This window comes from Vulpes vulpes, chromosome 13 (genome assembly GCF_048418805.1).
Source record: "Vulpes vulpes isolate BD-2025 chromosome 13, VulVul3, whole genome shotgun sequence".
Taxonomy (NCBI): Eukaryota; Metazoa; Chordata; class Mammalia; order Carnivora; family Canidae; genus Vulpes; species Vulpes vulpes.
In genome coordinates this window covers 102,300,185-102,313,058 of record NC_132792.1, presented here as the reverse complement: position 1 = coordinate 102,313,058, position 12,874 = coordinate 102,300,185, and the positions used below count along the sequence as shown (strand labels likewise).

At 36.6% G+C, this 12,874-nt stretch overlaps 1 protein-coding gene across 1 annotated transcript in view; it reads right to left on the bottom strand.

Moving 5' to 3' along the window:
* The window catches only part of DSG4 (desmoglein 4), a 41,804-nt gene extending 32,686 nt beyond the window's left edge, over positions 1 to 9,118 (bottom strand). The window contains exon 1 of the mRNA XM_072732126.1: positions 8,807 to 9,118. Coding sequence (XP_072588227.1) covers positions 8,807 to 8,854 — 48 coding nt within the window. The 5' untranslated portion in view covers positions 8,855 to 9,118. The remainder of the gene's footprint in view (positions 1 to 8,806) is intronic.
* Between the last annotated feature and the right edge of the window lie 3,756 nt (positions 9,119 to 12,874).

Below are 12,874 nucleotides of genomic sequence, written 5' to 3'. Positions count from 1 at the left end.
AAAACCCTCAAGGCAACTTCCTGTGGCCCTTAGAATGGAATTTAGGCTACCTTCATAGCAAGAAGCTCTATCTGATTTGGTCTGCCCATCTTCTAACTCTATCCCTTATCTCTGTCCCTGAGCTATCTGTTCTTCCAGGACCCAAGTACTCACTTGTCTCAGGCTATTGAGTCACTGTCAGGAAAACTCAAACTTCTGATTTTCAAAACACTGGCTCAGTCCCTTTCTCAGTGAGACATCCCTGACTTCCCAATCTCCAAGCTCAATCAGCATCCATGACCACCCTTTGTCAATGGTTGTCAAATCCATCATTTTTACATCTTCCTCAATAGGAAGATGTTTCAGTGTCTGATGTTATTTTGAAAAGATATCTATTGTCTATACCTGTCCATTACTATATGAGTTCCAAGAAAATTGGGACTTTGGGGATCATGTTCTTACCCTCTCTCCCCTATCAGAATGCTCAGTGCCTAGACATACAGTAAATATTTGCTGTAGAAACCAATGGACAATCACTATAAAAATGATAAAGATATTAAGCCTTGCAAAAATAGAGTGTGACATTATTCAAAAATGTAGAAGATACAAAAGGAAAAATAGGCAGATACATAGATGTATCAAATAGTCCATGTAATTCTTTGAAAGAAATTGTTTTATGGTGGCTTTTGATATCTTTTTCTGTTGGTTCATGATATGCCTATGATCACTCATTATCTCTACTCTTGGTTAAGCATTTAATTTGGAGCAGCCTTTGAATGAGTGGGCTGCCTTCCATGTTTACTCAGACATGCTTCCATCTTGTGGAGTTTTCTCTCTCCAAATTTAAATGACTTCTTAGACTTTCCACATAGCTTAAATGGTAATTTTATGATATTTCTTTTCAACTTTTTACCTTATCTGTAAAACATTAGTCTAATTATAAGTATGATAAACTCACATGAGAAAACCATTTGATTAGGAGCCATCAAAGGAATGACTAAAGTCATGTATCAGGCCTTTGTACCATAGGATTTTTAGTATCGATGTGATTAAATGATGGTTTTGTACAAATAGATGATAGATTAGAAAACCAGTTGGGTAGCAGTGAATCAAACTCCAGTCCTTGCAAATACATGGGCATTGCAGTAAAATAGCTTGTGGGAACTGCCTTCTGCAGGGCCATGGGATGGCTCTTTGGGATGATTAAAATCTTATTAGACTTGATCTTTGCTGAAAATTATTTAAGAAAAATGAAATATATAAACTTGGTTTGAAATCTAGAAGTTGGCTTTGTTTATAGTCTGTATTTACTTTGTAAATTAGTTGGGTGAGATGTAGGCCTTTCAGAAAAAGTGGGGATTTAAAAATAAGGAAGACAAAATAATATTTGTAATTTAGTGCTGTTCTTCCCCTGCCTCTCATCCAACTGTTTGGTGTTCATAAAATTAGTTCTGCTACATAGACAGATTTTAGATGAAAATATAACATTATGAGGGTTAATGTGCTTCAAATTGTGCAGTTAAGGAAAGTATACATGGAGATACGTGTTGCAAATGAAAGTCTTGTTCTGATCTACAAGTTGGACCAAATAGGTGTTTTATTTTTGCCAATTGACTATTTGGAAATTATTGAGAATAATTAATCTCCCAGAGGCATTTAGTGTCTAAAAATGTTTTAAAATGGGGTGATCCCTGGGTGGCTCAGCGGTTTGGCTCCTGCCGTTGGCCCAGGGCACGATCCTGGAGTCCCGGGATCGAGTCCCGTGTCAGGCTTCCGGCATGGAGCCTGCTTCTCCTTCCCCTGTGTCTCTGCCTCTCTCTTTCTCTCTCTATATCTATCATGAATAAATAAATAAATATTTTTTAAAAATGTTCTAAAATGGGCAGCCCAGGTAGCTCAGTGGTTTAGCACTGCCTTCAGCCCAGGGCCTGATCCTGGAGACCCAAGATTAAGTCCCATGTCGGGCTCCCTACATGGAGCTTGCTTCTCCCTCTGCCTGTGTCTCTGCCTCTCTCTCTCTCTCTCTCTCTCTCTCTCTGTCTCTCATGAATAAATAAATGAAATCTTAAAAAAAAGATTAAGATTGACTTAAGGAAAAAAAAATATATATGGAAGCTGAGATCTAGTAAATGATTCATTTAAAACTATCTGTGGACTTGTACCCTCTGAAATGATCATGTATCTCAGGGATATCTCTGCCCCAAATGAAGATTATTGTTATAGCAGCAAGTAAGATGGTATTAAGGTTTTTCAGTCTGTATGTATCTCTAAGTCAAATAATTTCTGTCTCAGAGTGAATATGTAGCCCTGAATTATAGTTAGCTTCATAAAAAGCAATGTGGTTTAGACATTGATAATAATGATTAGCAATGCATCCTTCTACATGCAGAAGAACTGGGTATGGGTCTTAATTTTGTTTACCAGCTGTGTGATCTTGGATAAATTTCCTAGCTTCTCTCTGATTCAGATTCTCATCTAAAAAGAATAAAATTTGTGAAAGTAATAGGCACCCTATATGCTCAGTATATTTATACAAAGGAAGAACAGTGAAAGAAGAGTTTCCTTCTGTGCTTTAGAGGATATGTTCACAGCACACCCTGTCATCTAAAAGTACTAGTCATTCATTTTTAAAGACTTAGCTACATCAACCTGATTAGTTCTCAGTTTAAGTGATAAAGGGAGTGTTCTGAATTTATTTAATTTCCTCTTGTCCTCTCTACAGAACCCAACTCAATTGAATAGCAACAATCCATGGTTGCCCTGTGAATTTGTGAGTATAAGTGTAAATGTCCGTTTTTTGTTTTGTTTTTGTTTTTTGTTTTTTGTTTAAGGAAGTTGTAATATTAGATCCTAGGGTCCTTCCTAGGATAACTTATATTGTGCCTGATGGGGATGGTGCACTTCTGATATTTCTGTTTTCTGCTCAGCTGGCTCTACTGATGACGGTCCCAATAGCCATGCTCTGCAAGTCCCATCCCTTTATGTGCAGGTGTTACTGAACGAACTCTGTAGGTTCTGTTCTCAAGCTGTACAAAATCAGGAGGCTCCTCACTTTCCAAGAAATACCTGCGAATGGGTGTTTTGGAAGAAACATGAAATGACATCTTTCTAAATTGCACATAGTACCATAACTGCCTAAACCTCAATTACACTGTGCAGAGTAGTTATGGGTTCCTGGATAATTGAAGAAATTCCTTGCCTATAAAAGTCACCTTTTGGGAGCCTATGTAGGTCATGCATTATTCTAAGGTATAGTTTTGCCTGAAAGGCTGGCTAAAAGACATCACACAAAATGGAGAGGGTTGAACCAGTTGCATGATAATGGAGTAGAGAAGTTAAGGGCACTTGCAGTTGAAGGAACAGAAATAACCCAGAGAGTGTCTGGTATCCTGAGTGTGCTGTGCTCTCTGTGGGCTAGTCTGATGAGAGGGTTTCCCATCTTCTTTTTTTCCTTTGGATGTCTTTACAATAAATTGCATTAACTGAAGTAACATTAATAGGACTTTTTCTGGCAGTATAAAATGCCTCTGAAACTAAAACGTATACGCCTGTGCTACTTACTCTCCAAGTATGTGTTTAAGACTGAGATGGAGTATCTGCCCAAAAGGGGCTCCCACATTCAAAGGAGGAAAGCAAATAAATGTAAAAAGATATTGGACTATTATAGACATCATAAAAGAAGCATGGGTTGGATATAGCATTGGCCCAGTTAAGGGAAAGAATCAATTCTGAAACTGGATAAAATTCTGGACATGTAGTTCAATTTATAACTGTGCCACTTATGGTACATTTATACCCTTCTTTATTTGTAAAACAAGGATACTTCTATTTATCTCTTAGGACTCCTGTTATGTGTGTGAAATGATTTTGTTAACTATAAAATGCTTTGTTAGTGCTTAGTTAGATGAGAATGCAGTGACAGACTAAATCCCCAAGATCCACCTCCCATGGTTGTCTCAATTTTAAACCCACAAGCTTACTCTGAAGTTCACTAGCCACATTAAAGTGACCTATTAACATATAGGTGGAAAATATGGTGAAGTGACTTGGTGAGAAAGATAAATTAGAAATGATATCCATTCATTATTTAAAATTTTCTTTGATAAAATATTATGTGACAGGTACTGTTCTTTGTGTTGGAGTTCCAACCTGTAATGATGTACCCAGTCTGGGGAGAATAATAGGATATACAATATTCGATAGCCATCTAACTTTTGGTGAATTGTTAGTTTTTCTGGGCCTATTTTTCTTTGTCAGTGCTTTCTCCCAGAGAGAATATGATGATTTTGCAAAGATATTGGAAGCACATTATGCGTGCTTACTGCAAATTAGTCTACACATTGTTCTTTTACATACTGAGTGATTTAAGTCATTGCTACTGAACAAGGCTATTTTTCATTTTTGTGCCTTACCTTTACCTTTTTAAAAAAAATATTTTATTTATTTATTTATGAAAGACAGAGAGAGAGAGAGAGAGAGAGAGAAAGAGAGAGAGGCAGAGACACAGGCAGAAGGAGAAGCAGGCTCCCTGCAGGAAGCCTGATGCAGCACTCGATCCCAGGACCCCAGGATCATACCCTGAGCCAAATGCAGATGCTCAACCACTGAGCCACCCAGGCGTCCCTGAAGTCAGTTTCTGAATCCATTTACACATCTAGGACTAACTTATTAATAAGCAGTTCTCTCCTGAATAATACTTATAAAAATAATTGAGTAAAGCAATTGGTATCCTTATAGGGGTATGTTAGAGATGCCAAGTTCAAGCCTAATTATACTACTTTTGTTTATAATTGAAGGTATATCAAGTAGTGGCATTTTAGTTTGCAAGCCATGTAATTTTCCATGTAGAAAGGAAAGGCAAAGAGTTCTCATGCGGTAATATCTGAAGGTTTCACTCCAGTCACTCTTCCCACAAACCCTCTCATCAGAGGTGCTCCTTGTGGGTGAAATATTCCAATAGCGCTGCCACTTGGGAAAAGGAAGGAAATGTCCCAGCAGCTCAAACAACAGTTTCATTGCTTTGTAAGGAATCCCTGCCTGGATAGTTAGGGACTAACAAGGAGTCAGAAGGCTATGTACTCAGGATTGTGATGTTTTCTTAAAAAGATAAATATCTTTGAAAAAAGGAAAACATCATAGAGTCTCAAGAGCCATGAAATATTTTTTAGAGCAAGATTTTTATCTTACAAATCTACAGGTAGATATTCTTGAGAAGACCGTATTAAAATTATTGGTCATGTTATGATAATATATATTATTATATTATTTATATTATATATTAAATTATATTATATATTATTTTAAATCCAACATAAAGTCTGCAGGAATCAGAAAGCAAAAATCTAAATTTACACTCTCAGGTTAAAATATATATTATAATTTCTTAGCTGCTTATATCAACAACAGCAAAAATGATAGAGGTGAGATTTATTTCCATGTAACTTTTGGTGTTAGGTATTGAAAGAGGGAGGAAAGCCAGTAAGTGTGAAAGGATATTGGAATATAATAGACAATATAAAGGAAGCATAGAAAGGATACAGCATTGGCCCAATTGGGACATCCATGTATCTGTAACAAGCAGTACTAAAACCAGTCATATAATGTTATCTAGGATATTCTGTTTAGCACAAGTCAAAAACAAAATCAGATAAATATTTTTATTGTTGTTATTAATGGTGTTCCCATAAGTCTATACTCCTAGAGATTTGTCTGAAAATAAAATAAAACACAAATTTCTGTTCTACATGGCAAAATCACATTGTTTTGTGTAAGAACTAAATTGATAAGTGGCTTGGTTAGTTCTAAATATGTTTTTAAATTTTGATACCCGTTTTCAACTTACAGTGAGATAATGTTCATATGCTTGGCCTCTACCTTCTTTACTTTCCAAGAAGGAGAAGACTTAGTTGGAATGTATACATTTCATATGTATACATGATCATGAATGATCACCATATGTGCAAAAATTCTTATCCGATAAAAGCTACGTGGCTGTTTTTTTAATGATAACAACTTGATAAAATACATGTCTCTCACAGCTAATAACTAGTTTGTCTTGATTCCTTACTAATAAGACTTATATGATCCACAGCATGACCTAAATCTTTAGATTCTTCAACTAAAGTTATGAAAATAATTCTTGGGAGCCAGATATGAACTTCTACTGCATGACTCTTTGGTAGAGGTAATTAAAGAATCTCAGAGTTTCTGCATTGGCAGAAGCTTAGTGACATCATGTCTAACAGTGTATCCTGACATGGAGCACAAATGCAGCCCTGAAAGATTGGGTGCCTTGGCCAAAGTTACCCAGTTCCTTTGAGGGGAAGCTGTGACTCACCCCTGAAGCTTCTGAATCCTAGTCCAGTTTGACTGTATCTGACCACCCCAACCCATTTCAGAGTAGAACATGATGAACATTAGGAAGATGCCAAAGGGCTCACGTGATAAAATGAGACACCCTCTTGTAGCTTTGAGTTTTGGGTACCATTTATAGATCACGTCAAAATCTTGTTTAAAGCACTCTCTGTGGTTGAGATATAGATGACACAAAGTACCATCTCTGAGAAGCTGCCACACCCTCATTAGTATAAGCTGCAATGATGCCCAGATAGCCTTTGATTTAGTTAATGTAAAAAGGGCAGAGTTCAAGTTCAAGAAATGAAAGACAAGTAGGTGTGCTTGTTTTCCACAACATCCATAATATTATATTGATTTTCCTTAACTTATTCCAATCTTGGTATATGCCAGCAATTTCTACTTCCTAATTACAAAAGTTACTAATTGATATGTTAAAAGATATATTAAAAATCTTTTAGGAAAGACCTTAAATTTCTCACAACTACTAAGAAATTTAAAGCACAGATACTTTAGTTATCAGTGGGGAGTAGGGAGAAATTAAGCATCAAAAACATGAAAATTAATAAGGATAATAAATGTATACTACTAAAAAAGATGCTGAGAATCTGAAATATAATACTTTCTCAAGATCAAGGAGAAGAAACATTAACTCTTCAATTAAGTAATATTGTCATAAAACATGCCTGTGCAGAGAACAGGAGGCAAAATTTTGTGCTCAGAAGTAGCCTTTACAATCTGGATGCATGCAATCAGTTTCCTTACAAAAACAAAAGATTTATAAGCACAAGCAGGGGAGAAGGGGGAGAGGGAGAGGGAGAAGGAGAAGCAGATGCCCCCTGAGCAGGGAGCCCATTGTGGGGCTTGATCCCAGGATTCTGAGATCATGACCTAAGCTGACGGCAGATGCTTAACTGACTGAGCCACTCAGAAGCCCCCCAAATAGTCTTGTTTAATAATCTGTCTCCCAAACTTAGAGAATGGAATGTTCCTCCACTGTTCCCTTCCAAGGTTGGGCTGTGTGCCCTTTGGCAGCGTTAGACTCCTGCACTGCTTTTGAAGCTCATGGAAACTGTGAAGTCCAGAAGAATGGCATCTGCTGGGCCAACTGGATGGCAATGTGCTCCCTTATCTCCCTACCCTTGGCTGCCCTCTGCCTTTTAGAATTGATGCTCAGATGAGTCCCAGAGAATAACACTTACAAATCATTTTCTAAGCAAATGTCATGACATCACTATGGACATTCCTTGGAGACTGAGGTGAGGCCAACAATAGAGTATTAGCCTTTGTTTGCTTTGAAAAAAACATATGTACAATTTCCTAATAATCTCCTTCTCTTATCTATCCCTTTCATTTCTCTTAACTGTTTTGGCTGAATTGTTCTGTCATTTAACCATAAATAGATTTATGTCTAATGTAATCTAATCCAATTTAATGATTTTCCCCCCAAGATTTATTTATTTATTTATTTGAGAGGGAGGGAGAGTATGAGTGGGGGTGGGGAGGGGAAGGAGGAGAAAGAGAGAATCATAGGCAGACTCCCTGCTGAGTGCAGAACCACACAGAGTTTGATTCCAAGATCTTGGGATCATGACCTGAACTGAAATCAAGAGTCAGATGCTCAACGGAATGAGCCACCCAGGTGCCCCTTAACTGATTTTTTAAAACAGATTTTTCTGATTGAAAATTAGTGAATTGACCAACCTGATCTTTGTTCCTCTAGGGATCTGGCATTAGGAACTTCCTTAGCTTTTTCAAGAATAGGGCACTCGTTGTGGATGATACCTATCTGGAAAGCACTTCAGCACCCATGGGTTGGAGGAAAGTAGTATAATATCCAGAATGCCATGTTTATTTTAAAGAACTATATCATCTAAATGATTCCTTCCTGGACTGTAGAAATGCCCTAATTATCCCAGAAAGGGTCTGTCTTGATGGCTTGGTTTTCTTCATTTTCTTTAGCCATTTCTGACAGGAAAAATTTTCTCACATGGCTGAAATATTTCAGTTATTCACAATGTAATTTTGACATAGCCACCATTCCTTCACCTTAAAACAAACTCACAGGAACATAACTGTTTAAAATAAATGAGCTTGACCAACTTTACTTCCCTAAATATGTGGAATCCATTTATACTGGGAATTTTGACAGTAATCTGTTTGGTTTAAGTATAAATAAAAGAAAATAGAAAAATACTTTTGTTTCTGATTAGAAATTTTAGAATTGTCCAGACATTCAATCTGAATTAGATTATGTCTATGATGCCACTGAAGTATAATTCACTTAGATCCTCACTCTGCTTTTCTATGGCATTAGGTCCCTCAAGCATGGAGAGTCCTTTCAAGTCACTAGCAGCTGAACTCACAGGAAAGGTTTAAAAAGGAATAAATCCCATGTAGAAAACCTGACAACCAACAGAATAGATAGGCCTTAAGGCTGCATTTCCTTGCCAGGCCTTTAAATTCTACTTACCGTTAAAATGATCAAAAGGCAAATGTTCCTGAAAAGGAGCCAATCCATTCCTTCGAGTCTCTCTTGCACACGAACCCCAGTGAGATGCGATTTTAGTCCTAGTCCTCCAGGTTCTGAATTCAGCTCTGCAGCAAGATGTGCTTCAAGATGCCCTTTTAGGAGGGCATGGGTGATAACTCTGGTGCTTTCTGAGCAGAGGAATGAAGATGTTCTATAATGACTCTGTTTCCCCACCCCAAACTCTTGGGCTGGTCTGGAAGGCTGGCATTGTTTGAGCTCTGGGTAAGAACACAGACACACCTTGATTCTTATTGCAATGAAACCCTTTGTTGGACACCAAAGAAAAATCTTACAGAGTGAGGACAAGATTTACAGGGAAGATACCCAATGAATAATAAATTACTCACAACATGAAAAATAATTAAAATGTTAGGGCCTATCATCATGCTGAATAAAATTAGTAGGCTTCTTCTTCTGCCAACATTGTAAAAGTAAAATTATATATACTGACAACACACATACACATGTCCACTACAGAACCAACTTCAAGGACTCACACTTTGAGCAGAGGATTTTGTGAAAAGGTATCAGGCCCAAAAGATGGTGTAGGGAGAAAGATAGAATAATGAGACTCTCATCTCTTAATTCCTGCTTTCCTCCTTAAGAAGTACTATGGTCAAACTGCATTACTCAACCCTAAAGATGTTCTGAAAAAATAAGGCTAGAACAAAGAGACTCTAATTTCACTAGGATGTTTGTTCCCACATTTTAGCACCTTCTTTCCTCAATATACAGTTGAACTGTTAGATACGGTATAACACTAATGTCTTAAAGAAACTACGATAGAGTTTCCTCATTCTTCATAGCATTTCCCCTGATTAAAAAAAAACACATAACATGGGTAAGGAACACGTTTGAAACCCTGATAAATATTGATTAATAAAAAAATGGAATTATAAGCCTGAGAATTTAAGAGGAAAAGACCAGAGCAACAGGGATGTCTCTGAAAATCATTACTTGTTTTCATTTCTCTCTTACCCTTTGTTAGTGTGGATTTGGAGGAGGTATAGTTTCCTGTGAAAAAATTGCAGGTTGGCAAGTATCATCAACAAACATAAAAAGAAAATGTAGTTGAATGTCCTCTAACTGCTGATACAAGTTTGTTGGAGAATTTGATAGAGTTCTCTACTGCTAATACATATTGATTGGAGATTGCATCTTGTCTTTACTACCTCACTGCTGTAATTCAGAAACAAGACGGGCTCTATTGCTGTTAATGGAAAGTATTCTAAATAACACTTAGTTTTTGAGAATCTTAGTTTGACATTTTGAGGAGCATAGGAGAGAGCATTAGAGGGGTGGCATAGTATCCTAAAATGAAAATGAATGAATTATATGTTGAAAATATTTATAAGAAAGAGCAGGAAATTATAGTTAAGCAATGGAAAAAGTGAATTGTTACAAAAAGGCAGTATTTGGATACACCTGCCCAAGCCAAATCTAATATTTGAGGATATCTGGCTCATTCAAAAATATATAGGCTGACCTGATTAAGTATGTGTATCAGGTTTAAAGTATGTCAGATTATCCTCCGGATATTAATTTACTATTTCATTGTATGTTAGATACGTCTTTAAGATAAGAGTTATGGAAAACTATGCTTGGGTAAATAAGCTGTAAAAAATTATTTTGTCACTGTTGTACACACAGCAGAGCTTTCATCTTTTGTTTTCATGAATTGTTCAGAGGGTTTGAAATGGGACAATTATATCTACCTTGGAAAATTTTTCTTTTATAGCTAGGATAGAACAGCATTAAATTAAATACTTTTACTCTCAAAATATATCCTCTATCAATAGTGCTAGTGAGCTTTGGGCTTTGGAGACACAGTGGTATTTTCCCTGTGTTTCTCTATATGTCAGAAGTATAAAGGACACTGTTGCTTGAAATGATTTCCAAGGGATAAGTTGGTGTGAAGTGGTTCTTTCCAATACAAGCTACCAAAGACTTTTTTATTGTGTGTAACTGTGTTGTGGCTTTGCTTTTATTTTTGTACAAAACATTTGAATTATTTTGGAATAAAGAAGGAAGGACAATGAGAATTTGCACTATATCAGTGAGGAATACTCTTTGGCTAACTGTGTACATATTTACCCCTAGAAATGCACCACAAACAGCTAAGAAGATGGTTTGTGACTTGTGGAAATTCAGTGTGCCATGCTGCTTCAGATTTGAAGTATAGAAACACGAGAGGAGAACGTAAAGTGTCTCAAATATTTAAAGAATATATAGCTGACATCCTTTTTCTGTGTGCTACCCCATTTACCATGGCCCATGTACATAAATTTTTTTGGTGTCTGTATCCAAAGGAGGAGTGATAGAAGAGGATCTATAGCTTCAGTGCTTTCATTACGATGCTCTGGGCCATCAAGCAGAAATGAATCTGGGAGACCTTTTATTGCAATGGGAGTCACTAGAGAATAGTAGAGAATGAGAAAAGCCAGTAAGGATTTGTTAGCAGACTTATGGTTATAAACAATAGGTCAGTCAGAGCTTAAGAAGGAACTAAAAGTTCAAGAAGTCAGTGGCTGTCGTGATGGTTTTATTTTCACCACTACTTCCAAACAGGCTTTGAGTCAACGTAATGGTGCATTACAATAATATGCATCATAGGGCAAGTTGACTGTTGTTTAGCTAACTAAAGAAATTCATTTTTGTTTTATTTCAGTTAATATTGAATTAGAATAATTTAATTTGTCTAAGAGAATTAGTGAAACAGATCTAGATCTATGTGTCACTGTTTGTCACAAGAGGAAAATTATACTCTTTCCTGGCTCTGTTTGATGGAGGTATTTGCACAGGTTTCCACTTTTTGTTTTATCATGATTAGTTGATTTCTTCTGAAAAATAAAAGTTTTTGTTTACCTGATTTGCTATTCATAGGGTGAGTTTCAAAGAAAACAAAAGGAAAGGAAATAAAAGAAAAAGAAACAAAAGAAATGGCAAACAATAGAAATAGCTTGTAGATTTTTTAGGTAATTCCTCCAGATTTCCCCATTTGTAACTCCTGTACTCAGTGATTCAGAATTGAATCTGGTGACTATGATTATACACAGATTTAAAATATTTTATAGTGAAATAAGTCAATTGGAGAAGGACAAACATTATATGGTCTCATTCATTTGGGGAATATAAATAATAGTGAAAGGGAATAGAGGGGAAGGGAGAAGAAACAGGTAGGAAATATCAGAAAGGGAGACAGAACATGGAAGACTCCTAACTCTGGGAAACAAACTAGGGGTGGTGGAAGGGGAAGAGGGCGGGGGGTGGGGGTGACTGGTTGGCGGGCACTGAGGGGGGCACTTGATGGGATGAGCACTGGGTGTTATTCTGTATGTTGGCAAATTGAACACCAATAAAAATAAATTTATTATTTAAAAAATATTTTATAGTAACTGAGGAATGGACACTTGATGCCCAACACCTCATTTGTATTTACTCTCCTTGGGAGAGTTGTGGAGGCTATCTCAAAGTAGAATCCTGAAAGGATTTCAGTTAGTGACTAGTTACTAGTTTTCTGGGCTAAACTTTGAGCTTGGATTGATAAAGAACAGCTACTTTTGTTTCTCTTGCGGGGTACTAGCCATCATAAAATCAGAGTACAAAAATATTAATGTTTAAAAATACCCTAGAATGATCTAATGCAACCTCTTCACTCTTCCTTCTCCCCAGTGCATGTTATAGGTATAGCCTTGTGTCTGTAGAGTTTATTAGTGACAAAGTAGAACAAGAATTCTACTCGACTATAGTCAATTTATATAAATACCATGCCACTATTCAGTGTTGGCTGGATATGTGAAAGCCAACTAAAAAAGAGTTGATGGCTGAATGCTATTACCTTTTACAAAAACTCTTTACATAGTTTATAGGTTACCAGACTATTAAGTTTAATAGCTGGCTCTGCAAGCAGAATTCTAAGAGTAAGTTTGTTTTATTATTAATGTTTGATATCAAACCAGTAGCATTTTATTTGCTCAAATGAAAGTGTATGTAGAATTTCAGGGATGC